Source organism: Glycine soja, chromosome 12, assembly GCF_004193775.1.
Source record: "Glycine soja cultivar W05 chromosome 12, ASM419377v2, whole genome shotgun sequence".
Classification (NCBI taxonomy): domain Eukaryota; kingdom Viridiplantae; phylum Streptophyta; class Magnoliopsida; order Fabales; family Fabaceae; genus Glycine; species Glycine soja.
In genome coordinates, this window is record NC_041013.1 from 31,472,899 (window position 1) to 31,487,227 (window position 14,329).

At 33.8% G+C, this 14,329-nt stretch overlaps 4 protein-coding genes across 4 annotated transcripts; 3 read left to right on the forward strand and 1 right to left on the reverse strand.

Annotated features, from left to right (window-relative positions):
* Nucleotides 1–25: 25 nt before the first annotated feature.
* LOC114378922 lies at nucleotides 26–2,508 on the reverse strand. The gene is made up of 3 exons (XM_028337507.1): nucleotides 2,430–2,508; nucleotides 1,194–1,332; nucleotides 26–476 (listed from the first exon to the last, which is right to left on the reverse strand). The coding sequence occupies exons 1-3, from the start codon at nucleotides 2,506–2,508 to the stop codon at nucleotides 26–28; spliced, it is 669 nt and encodes a 222-aa protein (XP_028193308.1).
* Nucleotides 2,186–6,720, forward strand: LOC114378923 (protein DA1-related 1-like). The gene is made up of 10 exons (XM_028337508.1): nucleotides 2,186–2,598; nucleotides 2,705–2,857; nucleotides 3,190–3,280; nucleotides 3,742–4,006; nucleotides 4,562–4,682; nucleotides 4,848–4,931; nucleotides 5,823–5,942; nucleotides 6,078–6,290; nucleotides 6,397–6,459; nucleotides 6,565–6,720. The coding sequence occupies exons 2-10, from the start codon at nucleotides 2,747–2,749 to the stop codon at nucleotides 6,718–6,720; spliced, it is 1,224 nt and encodes a 407-aa protein (XP_028193309.1). The 5' UTR covers nucleotides 2,186–2,598; nucleotides 2,705–2,746.
* A 2,098-nt stretch (nucleotides 6,721–8,818) lies between these two features.
* Nucleotides 8,819–9,297, forward strand: LOC114378924 (NAC domain-containing protein 83-like). Its single transcript, XM_028337509.1, has 2 exons — nucleotides 8,819–8,927; nucleotides 9,005–9,297. Exons 1-2 carry the CDS (start codon nucleotides 8,819–8,821, stop codon nucleotides 9,295–9,297), a joined length of 402 nt encoding a protein of 133 aa, XP_028193310.1.
* Nucleotides 9,298–11,046: 1,749 nt separating this feature from the next.
* On the forward strand, nucleotides 11,047–13,915 carry LOC114377880 (RNA-binding protein 25-like). Its single transcript, XM_028336343.1, has 4 exons — nucleotides 11,047–11,417; nucleotides 13,030–13,108; nucleotides 13,227–13,283; nucleotides 13,428–13,915. Exons 1-4 carry the CDS (start codon nucleotides 11,224–11,226, stop codon nucleotides 13,476–13,478), a joined length of 381 nt encoding a protein of 126 aa, XP_028192144.1. The 5' UTR covers nucleotides 11,047–11,223; the 3' UTR covers nucleotides 13,479–13,915.
* Nucleotides 13,916–14,329: the final 414 nt, after the last annotated feature.

The following is a 14,329-nucleotide window of genomic DNA, read 5'->3' on the forward strand; positions in this document are numbered from 1 at the left end:
ATACTCTGATCAAGTAGACCTAGGATCACTGCTTATCTGTAACTACTATATTTACTATATTCATAACTAAAAGTGATGCTAATGCAATGATTACTGGTGTAGACATAATTTCAAGTTTGTCAGATAACCTCCTCTCCAAATAGGAAGTCTGTTGCTGTCTGTTTTCTTCAAGATGCTCATATCCAGTGTTAACACTCTCATTGTCATCTAAAACTACCGATTGAGAATCATCTTTGACAGGGCTTTCTTTTTCAATCTCAATATTACCAGATGGAACATTCACAGATTCAGTGGTAAGTAGTTTACTCTCATCAAATTTCTTTCCCACAAAAAACTTATCCACACTGTTTGAAGAATTCATTTTAGACTCATATTCTAGCTCCAAAACGATTTCCCGGATAACATAATAACTGCCACCAACTTGTTTCTGGGTATGTGATATTTTTGGGAATTTCCCAGCATTCTCTGCTCTATACCTGCAGAGAGAAACAATATATATTCACTAACAAGTAATAAGACACAGTTTTGTGATTGAGAAATAATATTTGCTTTGCACATATCACTTGCTTTATAAATTATAATTAAACTATTTAATTGAATGTGTTTTGTTTCAGCAGATGTAAGTTGTGAGAAAATTTCTTGATTGAATGTAATGATCAGTATATTGTTGAGGCTTTTATTTGAATTAGGAGCTACTGCAATTTTTCCTTCTCAAGTTGAGGAATATTTCATATTAAAAATTCATGGTGTTATTTATTTGTTATTGCTCTTCGTAAACCACTTATAAAGATAACTCTTTGGTACTTGAGTTCAATTCTTATGAATAAAAAAAGATATTATCACACTATGATTCAAGACAAAGAATATAATTAAGATACTTGTGTTTAAGATATGTTAAAATTTACTTAAGAAAATGACTTTTGTTGGAAGCTGATGATGGAGAGAATCAATTTTATTGCAAACATTTGCACATACATATTACACACTAGAAACAATAAGCAAAGAGGAGATATTGACAAAGAATAAGAGCTCCTAACTGAACAACAATAACTATGTATGATTTTGATCTTCATTGAATGAAGCTTGTTTGACCACATATATTAACCTATAACCTATAGGGATGTGTCTAAATATGTATATATAATAACTAAAAAGTATAGAATAAGTCCTGATGATTTTGCAGAAAAATACACCAATCGTTGTATGGTATCTCCCTGGGTGTTTCAACAAATGATGGTTGATGATGCATCACTCTCTTGCTACTCTTAGAAGAGCTAGTTTGACTGTTTCTGTGTTCAACTTCAGCAGTTACAAATATAGTGTCTCCTGTGGCTGTGACAAATTTGGAATTGGAACTAGTATGATTGCTAGTGGTAGTAGCAATTTCCTTTCTAGTAGCAATTTTTTGGATATTTGATGCTTATCCGTTGATGCAATATCTCTATTCATGTAGGTTCCTGAGGTTTTTAATCGTGTGATGCAACCAAGTACAACGCAGTTCCCCAGTATTTCAGAAGCATCAAGCAAAGATGTAAGTCACAAACAAAAACAGAAATATTTGTCATTTGAAAATTGAACTGAGATAAGTGAATATATTTCCCAACCTGTTAATATCTTACTTTTATATTGGAACAGGGCCTCACTATCATTTATTCAAAAAGAGGAGGGGATGTGTTCAAGCAAAGTCACTGAAATTGGCTCCAAACAGTGGCTTCTAATCCTGAACCATTCCTCTTGAAGTTTGTACCTATTTCCTCACTTGTCACAGGAATTCCTGGAAGTGGCTATGTTAGTCATGCAATAACACTAGCTTCACTTTTATTTTTTACAATTAGATTTATTATACAATTGGCTCCAAACAGTTGTTGTCTCTGGATGCACATGCACATGTATATTTTGCATCTAACACTAGCTTCACTTTTTTTTTTGCCAGTTGTTTCTGATTGGAGGTCATGTTAATGAGCCTCTAAATACACTTGAGAAGCAATGCTGTAATTCAGCCTTTGTACTCCCAATAAGGTATATATATATATATATATATATATATATATATATATATATATATATATATATATATATATATCCCATTTATGCTTGTCCATTGATTTATCAAACCATATAGGGCGTTGCTTCAAGGGAAAAAATGACACAAAACAAAGAAAGAGCTTATTGGGTGCTACGGAACTGAAGATATTTGAGCTTAACTCGTACGTTTGATGTGAAATTCAATGTTTTTCTTATTTCCTTATTTTCAGAATCGGTTGGTTGATTCTGCTAATGAAAGAAACTTTAACATTATTTGATCATTGATACTCATAAATATCCTTCCTTGCGTTTTCAATTTGTCTTCAGAAGAACATCATTTAGTCTTTTACATATCCTTTTCGTTTTTTTTTTCATTTTATCTGATGTATCTGAATGTTGAGGACCTGAGAAACTGGGTAACACGTGATTCCCAAAATAAGAGGTGATATGGTCTTTATATTCCCTGATATGTCTGTTGTTCATGTTGCCTATTTCTTGCCTTGCAAAGCTTATATGTAGTACCTCAAATAGCACTGGATTGTAACACTTTTGGGATCACGACATGTTTTTCTGGTACATTTATTTGTGTATTAGTTTTAAATATGCTTAATTAATCTGCAGAATTTCGTTCTGCATAATTTGTAGTATATTTACTTACCTCCTTGGGGCTTTAATTCAGCAAGAGGTTTTGCCAACCCCAACCTGCAGCAAATAATATTGCATGGGTTGGTTTACTAAGTTGCTTAAGGGATCCAATCGTAAATCCTCAGGAGGAAGATATCATGGGAAATATGAAGATGACAGAATAACGGACAATCTTGATTGTTCAGCGGTAATCACACTTTCTTCTTCTAGTAAAAAATTGACCAATACCAAAAGTTGTTGACACAAGTAGTTTGGTACTTGGATCCCTAAACCAAGGTCTGGGATTTGATTCCCGGCTTGGACATGGAGTGACAAGAGGAGGTATCACTTTACCCCAAAAATGGGCCAATCCGGTAGGAGGAGGATTACACCTCCTGGTTATACCAAATTTTTTTTTACCATTCTTACAACTTATCATGTCATTTTCTAGCATGATAGTATCATGAACCCAACATAGTACTAGTTCCTTTCAGACTTGGTCTGAAGTTATGAATTGAAATAGTGCTAAACTGAGTGCAAGATGATTTGACGGATATTGAGAAAGAAGAAATTGGTCGGGCAATAGCACTCTCTCTTTCAGAGGCAGATAAGAAAGGGAAAAAAGTTATTGGTGAGATTTATGCTTTTTCTGATGGGTGGTTAAAGTTCATATGCTGCTTTATGTAACTTTTTGGTACAATCAGGATTTCAGTTTATGTGGTACTAAAATGTATATTCTAAGAAAAATGCATATGATTTAATTTCTTACATACAGGCCTTTCTTTTTATGTCTATCTTAGTGTCTTCTTCATTCTTATTTAATAAAATAATGATTTACTATGGTGTCACTGATCAAGTCTCTCGAATAAACCCCAATCTTAATTTGTTCACCAGAATTATCAGGATTTGTTGATTCTGGTGCTTTGCATTAGTTGAAAATCAAAGTACTAAATATATTTTTCATATGGTTAGAGTCCATTAAAGAAATTCTGAAATTCCATTTGGTAAACATGTGTTTTGAAATGGATTCTCAATTTCCCCCCTGCTAAAGTATTTAAAAAGGCCTTAAGTTTTTGCCTCACAAAACCCAAGAGGACGACTCTGAATCTGAAGATGATGAACTGTGTCCACTTAGCGACGAGGAAGCTGAATCTGTTGGTGAAGTTCAGCAAGATGAAGATGACCATCATGCTACAATTCAACAGGATGAAGACAAACATCTTGATGAAGTTCAACTTGAGGAAGATGAACAACTTGCCAGGGCAATTCAAGAAAGTTTGAGCATTAGTTCTCCTCCTCGATCTGAGACTGATTCTTTATTTCAACCTTTAGCACACTTATTTCCACCTGTATACAGGTACCTGTGGGAAAGTTGACATCTTTCTATAGAACATTAGTTCTTCTCCTCAATCTGACACTGATGCTAAACTTCACTAATTGTTATAAATAAAGGGAGACAAATGATTGTCCTCATAAGTAAAATTGCTTTGATGGAATGCTTGTGGGAAAAAAAGTCTGTCCAGACAGAAAATGTTTCCAAACTTATTGTCAAGAATTTCTGAATTATGCTAAGTTGATGTCAAAAATGTAGATATGTAGACTAAAGATTGTTGACTTTTTGCCTTCATTTCAATTAAATGAAAATGATGCAAGGAGAGCCCTTTAAAACATTTGATAATGGGGTCAATTTGTGTCATATTTATGGTAACTTGCTAACACTTGTGAATATAATAAATATCTTGCCATCATAAGAGTTTTTATGTGCTCACCCTAAGAAAATTGAAATATTTACCTTAGTGAAAAAAGCATGGATCAAGATAGAAGACATCTATAATGTTTTCTTTTCATAAATTCTTGAATTTTACTTATAAAAACAGAGGTTAAACCTGGTTCTTGCAAAATGTTCTTGCAGAATTTGTGCTGGCTGTAATGCTGAGATTAGCCATGGAAGATTTTTGAGTTGCATGGGAGGTTATTGGCATCCGGAATGCTTTTGTTGCCATGCTTGCAAACTTCCAATCACTGATTATGAGGTTAGAGTCTTGTGTTGATTGCTACATGCTTCATGAAACTCAATATTATAACACGCTTTAAACATTCTTCTGGAATTTATAAATGAAGATCTTTAACTTCCTTTTTCTTAATTTTTTGAGGTCAATATGATTGTATATAATGCTCAAATCCATAGTCATTCACAGTTTTCTATGTCTGGAAATCGTCGTTATCATAAATCCTGCTATAAGGAGTTGCGTCATCCAAGATGTGATGTTTGCAAGAACTTTGTAAGTACTAGCAGCCAGTTTTTGCTTACAGATTTATAATCAATTTATTGTGCTTGACTTTGATCAATGGTTTCAATAAATTTTGATGTGCATTACAAATTTCACAACAACATATATTTTCAAGGACGCCATTGATATTGAGTTGTTCTCAAATATACTTAATAAGTCCAGAAATCAGAATAGTACTTGAGAATGTTCTGCTGAGGTATATCGTGCCATGCATGCCCTTGATGGCTCAGATATAAGTTTGAATGTTTGATTACTTCTTAAATTTTAATAATTGGCTTATGATTTTTAAGAAATTGTGGAACAGCTACTCCAAGTTAAAATCATTTTACACTTTGTTCAAAATTGCTCTGAGATCTAAGATTTTTTGGCTATGCATGTTTAAGTTCATATCAATATGTTGCATGGCAAAAATAAGCCTGTTCTTGAGCTATGGCATATACTCAGTCATCCAACATAATAAGAGAGACTAGAAAGATGTTAAAATGATACATTCATACATCAAGAAAATTGCAAATGAAACCATTCTGTTTTCTAATCTAGGTCAAACATTTTTTCATTTCCTACAAATGCTACTATCAATTGGTGGGACAATGCTATTTTGGAATTCCTTGAAATGTCGATTGAAGTAGTTTGCTAGTATTTGATTAATGAAATTGTATTTTACCCAGAGCCTTTAATCACAAGGAGTGTAAGTGAAATAAAATAAAATCAAAATTCAGAAAAGTACAAGTGAAACCCCTCTAATTCATCACCAGGGTGAACATGTTATCCTTTCCTTCCCTCCTTTTTTGAATTAGAATTGTCCACTTTATTTTGTTCTTTCAACTTTTTCTAGTTATAGATATAAAGTACAATTGAATGATTGATTTTTGTTCATTGCAGATTCCACCAAATTCAGCTGGTCTCATTGAGTATAGAGCACATCCTTTCTGGCTACAAAAATATTGTCCATCGCATGAGCGTGATGGTACTCCTCGCTGTTGTAGCTGTCAAAGATTGGAGGTCAGTTATATCAGATCACAAATTTTTTTCATAATTTTTTGTTACCAACAAGCAGATACTGATGTATCCCATCTCTCACTCCTTTCTTTGTTTTTGTCTTTTTCCTTTCCGTATGAAACTTTCCGATCAGTTCAGTCAGTGGATACCAAATATCTGTTGCTTGACGATGGTCGAAAGCTGTGCCTGGAGTGTCTTGACTCAGCTATCATGGATACTCATGAATGCCAACCTCTCTATGTCGAAATACAAGAGTTTTATGAGGGTTTACATATGAAGATGGAGCAGCAAGTTCTGATGCTTTTGGTTGAGAGACAAGCACTGAACGAGGCTATGGAGGGAGAGAAGAATGTAAATGTTAATGTTTTCAACTTTCATTCTATGTTTTGCCTTTTATTTCTCTTCTTTACATCATACCCCTTCCATTGTTCTAATTTTGCATTGCTTTTGAATGTAGGGTCATCATCACTTACCTGAAACCAGAGGACTTTGCTTGTCCGAAGAGCAAAATGTTCCCACTGTAGGGATCTCTTGTGAATTTCAGTCTTATTGATGATTTTAATTCTCATATAAAATATCTCTGTTGATAAAGCAGTGGCTTTTATTTGTTTCTTTGTAATTCCAGATTTTAAGGAGACCAAGGATAGGAGCAGGATACCAGCTCATAGATATGATAACTGAGCCTTTTAGGCTGGTCCGTCGTTGTGAAGTGACAGCCATACTTGTTTTGTATGGCCTTCCTAGGTATCCTTCTGATATCATCTATTTTCAAAATCTATAGTTTTTGCATATGGAATTCACTCTAAAAATTTTAGGTGCTTTGTCAACGAGGAAAAAAAAAGGACACAAAATATAGATATGAAAGAAGCTTTTGGTCTGTCTTAGTTGGCTACCTGCTGCAGATTGCTACAATTGGAGTAGAAATTCCTTAAGGAATAAAGTTGCCTTGCTTATTCTCCATATCGAATGATAAAGGTTGTAATGATAAAGTGTATATATATATATATATATTGTGCCTTAATTTTGTTTCATTCTATTTTAGTTTGAATAATGACCATGAAAAAATGATAAGAAGAAATCCACTCATGGGTAATTTTGTCTTTAATAGATTTTACATTTATAATTTCTGGATTTTACATTTACAATATATATATATATATATATATATATATATTGTGCCTTAATTTTTGTCTCTAATTGTATAATAAAAAGTGAAGGCTAGAGTTCTGTGAATGAATCTAATTGTAAAATAAATTTAGCAGAGACAGCAACTGATGAAAACAAGGTGAGTGTTTACTCTATCAATCAAAGATTCAAGCACTTTTCTGACTGATTACTGGATATTATGGCCACCGGAGATTTGGAGGCCTTCTTCCCTGCTGCAACGCGTGAGTATGCTCCTATGGTAGATGAAATCTGGAGAGATCCTGCTGTTCAGGAAACATACAAGACAAAAAAGGAATTACATAATCTTCCCAATGTTGCTAAATATTTCTTGGATCGGGTATAACTCTACTCCGTTTACTATTTTATCACTAATGTTAATGTACATTATACTTTTCAAAATTATAGAAACTATTAACCATTTGAGCTAGTACTTATTTTCTTAAAATTTTCTCAAGCTTGTCATTTGAGAGTTAAGACCAATGTGATTTTTAACTGCAATTTAATCATTAAATTGATTGTGTTTTCTATAAGCATTTAATGTACTTCTTTCATCATTGATAATTGATAGTGGCTTCCCTCTTAATTAGCAAAACTGCAAAAGCTTAAATTAGTTGATATGTTTAGTTATTTAAGATTTATATGAATGCCATTATGTCTATCTTATGAACATGTAATTATGTACTTGTATGCAACTTCAAAGGATCTACTAATCTCTTAATGCAAGAATTGATAATTAAGTCTCTTTATTTAATGCATATATAAATATGCAATTTTTATAATAATATTACCATCATGGAAACTTACAGTAGGATATTCACTGTCCATTTTCATGGTTGCTAACTTTTGTATTTGCTCAAAGGTCGAGAACCTAACTTTCAAAAGAGTATCTAAAGTACCGTGTAAAATTCAAAATCACAATCTTATGTTGTATAACTCATTCCTGCAAAATGCTTAAAAATGTGGATACAAGTGAGGTTGTGAGGGGCCCGCACGATGCTCCTGGTCATTGGTTGGTAACTGCTGCTAAGCTTGTGACTGAGGTTGGTAAGATTGGATTACAGGTCAAGTTTGCATTGATAGACTACTACTTACTCATTCATTTTCTAAGTTACTTCTCTTTCATGTATATGTGGAGAGAAGAGAAAAATATTGGTAGGTTGCATCTTTTACCCTTGTGTACACAGCAGCAACAAGCCTTCCTTCATGATTTAGCCTTCTGATCCAATCAAGCAACATGATTTTCACATCAGAGTATGTGACATCAATAGCCCTTCATCCAGAAACCACCTCCAACACAACAATCACAAAGTTGAACACATCAGATTTTGAGGTAGCAATGCTCCTTCTCTGGAAGCTCCAGTGGCACCAGCTAGCCAGGCTTCTCTATAGTTAATTTCTTTTATTTTACATTTTCACCCTGTTAGTGTAGGTCCCATCATGGATTAGCGGAACTAGGCTAGCAGCAGTTTCGACACAAGCGAAAACCAAAACCAAAACCAAAATAAAAACTGTAGTTGTTAAAGTAAAAGAAAGGTTGAGTCTAGTTTACGCCAAATGTGTCTTCTTATTCCTGTCCTTCTTGTCAGACCCATTACTATAAAAGAAGCCACACTGCATCCTTCTCCATACCCTTTAGGTTTCTTTATCCAATAATAATAACTCCATTTTCCCTCTGTCTTCCCCCCCCCCTCTACACAAAAAATATTATTAGTATGGAGCTGGTTCTGCAATACTTGAAGCGCAAGGTCTTCTCCTGCCCTTTGCCAGCCTCTATCATTCCTGAGCTTCATGTTTGCAAGTCTGATCCTTGGGATTTGCCAGGTTCCTTTCTATTTTCCATTCACACCCATCATCCCCTTTCTCTTTCTCTAATTTCAATTCCATGCCCCCATTTTTAGGTGATTTGGAGCAAGAGAGATACTTCTTTAGCACCAAAGTGGCCAAATATCCCAACGGAAATCGCTCCAACAGAGCCACAAATTCGGGTTATTGGAAGGCAACTGGTTTGGACAAACAAATTGTTACTTCAAAAGGGAACAACCAAGTTTTCGAAATGAATAAGACACTTGTTTTCTGCAGAGGCAAGCCTCCTTATGGATCCAGAACTGATTGGATCATGCACGAGTATCGCCTCATCCTTAACGGCTCTCAGTCTAAGGTGAGGCCAAACAAACTTCTACTATTTATGTAATTATTGTCGTTATAAATGTGCCAGTAGTTTATTTTTTAAAAAAATTACAAGATTATTCTTAAAAAAATAATAGAAGATTAGTCGGACAAGAAAACATAGTTTTGAAAAGTAAAGAGTTCTTCTAGGCTTTGTAGCAAAAAGTAACCAGTGTTTGTTATTTTTTTGTGCTTGGATTAGGTAGGATGAGAGAGAGGATAAATAAAATCAAAATGTCTTAATAAAGGTCAGGACTATTTTTTTAAAAAAAAAATTGTCCAATATTTTGATTTTATGAAAAGAATAAATAAAATCAAAATCTCTTCATAATTGAGTTCGTGTCATATAACTAAAAAGATATATATCTGGAATACGGCCGAAATGCAGCAGATTATTTTTTTCGATGGACATTTATTTTGAAAATTTTATTTTAAATTGAGATAAATGGAAGGATAGTTTGAAGTTGCATTAAAAAATAAATAAATAAAGAAAGTGGGGACGAAAATGATGGTTTGAGTAGAAGGCGTCCACATGGTTAGCGTGGAAGAAGGGAACAAAAAATTGAAAAGGAATAGTGGGTTTGGAGTTAAGACTTTAGGAGCGGGGAGGCATAAGAAGCTTTGGTTTGTATGGCTATACTTTATTATTGCATTAATGTTTTCTTTTGATTTTAATTATTATTATTTTCCTTTTTCTGCCCAAATGAAAGGGCATAAAGTAAAACAAAACTAGGACGAAATTGGCACGTGTCCTGCATTCCGTTAAAGATTAGCGGTTAGTCATTCGGTCCCATCCTGGATTAGGATGGTTGTCTGGAAGTGCAGGTCCCTAGTTGACATCAAAATTAAATTTATTTTAAATTTGTTGAAATAATGTATTTCTTGTTAAATATATATAATTGTTAATTATTTTAAAGATATTAAAATAATATTGTTTATTAAAGATTGGCTTTAAGTCTAACTTTGATTATTTTTTATAAAAATAAATAGTAGTAAAATATAACAAAATCATAAAGGATAGCAATGTCAATGTCTCAATGAGTTGACTTGATGGTCGACTTAAGCACATATATTTAGGAGAGGCTTTTACAAGGCCCAATTTCCTGTTAAATTAGATGCTTCAACGTCACAAATTTGACTCTCCCATCCCATACATACATGTCTGAGAATGTCAAGTTGGGATCGGTAATGTAGAGTTTGGCCCCCAAATCACGCATTTACCTGGTCTAACTTTAAGCTTATTCTCAAAATCTTCTGCAAATAGTCTTTGCTGGCAAGTGAAAAAAGAATATTGACCTGAGAGGCATGAGTTGCTTTAACTTTTAACTTAATTAATGATTAAGTTAAAAATGTAATTATGTTACCACAATCCCATTTACCTCAATTAGATTAATTAAATTTGTAATATTGTACGTTTAAATGTCTAAATATCAGTATCATAGATAAAATATGTCATTTGAATCCCATAGGAAATGTGCTAGTTGCCAAAGTTTACTTGTTCGATTTCTTAAACTACTTCATTATTTTGAACTGTAAATAATTAACATTATATTTAATAGTATATAAAATTATTTTCATTTTGTTGAGTTTGGATTCTCTACGTGGAGAGCACTACAAAGAGATGGCATATACCTACAGAGACTTTTGCCTACACACATAAATTAGTGTAGGTAAAAGTCAAAAAAATACTTATACCTACAATTGTTTGTCATAGTGTAGGTAAAAGTCAAAAAGAAAATTTCATTTCATCCTTATCCCCTCGTGGCTAGAAAAAATAAAAAATGGATTTTTAGAATTAGCAACTCTAAAGAGCGAGAGGAGTTGCCGAGAGCCCCATGATGTCGACGACGATCTCGACGCTGATGACAGAAAGAGCGAGAGGGAGACCGTGACTGCGAACGTTCCTCTGGTCGTCACAGGAGCGAGAGAGAGAGACAAAGAGAGGAAAGACATGGATAAGGATAGAAAGAGGAGGGATAGAGATAAGGATAGGATAGACCGTGATAGGGACAGGGAGCACGAGAGAAGAGAGAAGGATAGGGAGCGAGAGAGGGAAAGAGCGGAGAGGGAGAGATCCACAAGGAGCAGGAGTCGCTCCGAGAGGGACAGAGACAGGGAGCGAGATTTTGATATGCGCGATGCCCGGTAATTGATCTTTTCTTTGTGTTTTGTGCAATTTGTTTGTGAACTAGGGTTAATTTTTTAGTTTAGCGTTGGTTCAATTCATCAATTGTCCTTGCAAATGGTTTGAATGGATGGTCATGAGTAAGGTGAAATAAAAACAAAAAAGAAAACAGAAATAAGTGTGCATTGGTGATGAGATATGCATTTATTCATTTGTGCTGCGTTGGTGTTTTTCTTATTATGTGCTATGTAGTTGTTACTTTTCAGTACTCACTAGTCAGCTACTAGTTTACTTGAAATCCGTTTCCAGATCCAGAATTCTTTTTAAAGAGTTGTCTATGGCGGTAAGGCTAATGGTGCGGCTATAATTCTATGCAAGGACTGAACTTATATACAGTGTCGTAGGCACTTTCGATTCTGTAATCAGAATTGAAGTTTTATGTTGGTAATCTTTGTCAACCTTTAATGGAAACCTTTACGATGCGGATTAATGCAGTGAAAGTGTGAAACACCAATTTTGATTGGAGAACAATCCCAAAAGCACCTGAAGAACTTTAACTAATCACAATTGGAGTTTTGTCCTTTTTTTCTGGTGAAAGGGGGGACTGAGTTGGGAATATAGCTTTATTTTCTTTAATAAAATGTGACTGGATTTGTATTATTTGAGGGTAGATTTTATGCATTTTAGCTTCTTCGTGTTATATATTTCTTATAAGATTTTGTTTTGCAACTTGCATACCATTAGTGACCTTGAGGTGGCCTGAGAATGTATATCAATCATATCATTGCTATATTGCCACAAGGCATTAACAAAACTCTGTTTTCTTTACTAAGGTGTATACTATTATGTTTTAAGCGCCTATCGCCTCAAGGCATTGAAATCCCTTTGTGATGTTACATTAATTCTAAAAATAAAAGATTATGATGTGTGCAACTCACTGTATGCTAAGTTCCTTACTGCTAAGAGTCCCAAAAAATAGTTATTCTTTTAATATGATAACTATTATACACCCTTTAGTATCTCAGTGTAAAGTTAGTTGGCTAGGCTTTTTCTAATGTTATGATTTATGAATAAGATGTAAAGGTATTTCTATTTCTCTTTTGAACCAGAAAGATACTCATATGGTCCCAATAGGTGGTGACACCTCTTCGGACACCTTACCTTGGGGCCTTAGGCATTCATTTGGCTACTCTGACTCTTAGATTTAGCCGGATTCATGATGTAGGTATTATGTTATTATATATTTCCAGGTATTAGTATTTTATATCATTGATTTATTTAATGGATCCTGCTAGGTTGGTTTATGATAGGTTCCTGGTGCAATTTTGGCTTTATTAATTCAAAGAATAATAAAGTAAGGAAATCCTGACCATAGGTCCTGAAGTATATGCATAATATTGTAAGGATTATTAAGTGATGATTTGGTGGATGATATGCTAACAAAATACACTTTGGATTATACGGATAGAATGAGACATCACTCCCTCTTAAATTAGGTGCAATTTTGGACTGTAATGTTAATGGTGTATATTTGGAATTATGCTATAAATTATACCTTCTGATCATCAAAATTAATTAATATGAACTTCTTTTATTATTTTTTTAATAACTTTATTTTAATTTGAGTTGCAGGAGATTTAGGGATAAAAAAGAGGTTGCAGAACCTGAGGCAGACCCAGCAAGGGATCAGAGAACTGTTTTTGCCTACCAGGTTTATTGGAAGTTCCTATTTTTGTTTGTTTTAAATTATATGAATTCATAAGTTCTACATATTTGAATATTTGGTGTCTTGTTCTGATGATTGACTATTTGTTCGGTGATGATCTCAGATGCCGCTAAAAGCAACAGAGACAGATGTGTATGAGTTCTTTTCAAAAGCTGGCAAGGTCAGTTGCTTTTAAATTTGATATACTTTTGCCATTGGAACTGTGATGACTTGCCTATTGAACTATTTTTTCTCCATTGGAACTTTATTGACTTATGTTGCCAACTTCTTCTTGGACAACTTGTAATGGTGAAACCTTCTGAAGCTGAAAAGAACCTTGTTCAATCTAATGCTTCTAGTGGAGCAGCCGGTGTAACTGGCCCCTATGGAGCTGTGGACCGAAAATTATATGTGGGGAATCTTCACTTCAACATGACTGAGAGTTAGCTGCGGGAGGTATTTTACTTTTGTTGCTGCCCTATTGGCTGTTGTGGTGAGGATGCAGAGTTTTGGCATGTTTCTTGGTCTTTGCTACATTTATTAGGAATATGAATGCACATGATTATATTGAATACCAATAACTTGACAAATCATATCTCCTTAGAAATATTCAATTAAGTTTCTCTTATCCGAATCTAGTATAATTTAAAGACAGTATAAAAAAGATACTTTGTCCTAAAAAAAACTTCTTTTCGATAAAAAATTAAAAGCAGTCTCTGAGGGCGGAAGACATTTTCAATCTTGTATTTTCTTTAGTTATGTTTGGTTACATTTTATAAGATTGGAATTTGACTAGTAACTTACATAATTCTAAATGCCATTATTGTAGATTTTCCTAAATTATAATTTTACGACTTAATATATACTTTTTTTTTCCTTTCTTGCTCTTTTGGGGTATGAATCATATGATCATGTGTTATCATAAGAAGAATATGCATAAGTGAATTTGTAAAACTTTTCTCATTTTAGTTTCTCCAGAAGCTGATTTTTAACTTGTGCATAAACTCAGTTTTTCTTCTTATTGATTTCTCGCATAAGTGCTTATGGAGATTTGTTCACCATTTGATAGTGTTGGTTTTTGGTTTGCATGTTTAACACTCATGATTCTTGGTTTCCAATGATTGAGTTGGTGTTTAATTAATTATTGGTCTGCAATGCAAGATAAATTAATTGCTCCCAACAACGGCTCTGTTTTGAGTGTTATTTATCACCTTGTTTTTCATTTGG

What these genes read in the sequence shown, in the direction of transcription:
- LOC114378922 (XM_028337507.1), bottom strand. Translation starts at nt 2,508, where the DNA reads ATGAACAACAGACATATCAGGGAATATAAAGACCATATCACCTCTTAT. An exon ending in CGTGTTACCCAGTTTCTCAG is followed by an intron (nt 1,333 to 2,429) that starts GTCCTCAACATT and finishes AATTTGTCACAG; the next exon opens with CCACAGGAGACACTATATTT. An exon ending in GAGATACCATACAACGATTG is followed by an intron (nt 477 to 1,193) that starts GTGTATTTTTCT and finishes TTCTCTCTGCAG; the next exon opens with GTATAGAGCAGAGAATGCTG.
- LOC114377880 (XM_028336343.1), top strand. Translation starts at nt 11,224, where the DNA reads ATGGATAAGGATAGAAAGAGGAGGGATAGAGATAAGGATAGGATAGAC. An exon ending in TTTGATATGCGCGATGCCCG is followed by an intron (nt 11,418 to 13,029) that starts GTAATTGATCTT and finishes TTTGAGTTGCAG; the next exon opens with GAGATTTAGGGATAAAAAAG. An exon ending in GAACTGTTTTTGCCTACCAG is followed by an intron (nt 13,109 to 13,226) that starts GTTTATTGGAAG and finishes TGATGATCTCAG; the next exon opens with ATGCCGCTAAAAGCAACAGA.
- LOC114378923 (XM_028337508.1), top strand. Translation starts at nt 2,747, where the DNA reads ATGGGTTGGTTTACTAAGTTGCTTAAGGGATCCAATCGTAAATCCTCA. An exon ending in ACAATCTTGATTGTTCAGCG is followed by an intron (nt 2,858 to 3,189) that starts GTAATCACACTT and finishes AACTGAGTGCAA; the next exon opens with GATGATTTGACGGATATTGA. An exon ending in TTCCAATCACTGATTATGAG is followed by an intron (nt 4,683 to 4,847) that starts GTTAGAGTCTTG and finishes AGTCATTCACAG; the next exon opens with TTTTCTATGTCTGGAAATCG.
- LOC114378924 (XM_028337509.1), top strand. Translation starts at nt 8,819, where the DNA reads ATGGAGCTGGTTCTGCAATACTTGAAGCGCAAGGTCTTCTCCTGCCCT. An exon ending in TGATCCTTGGGATTTGCCAG is followed by an intron (nt 8,928 to 9,004) that starts GTTCCTTTCTAT and finishes CCCCATTTTTAG; the next exon opens with GTGATTTGGAGCAAGAGAGA.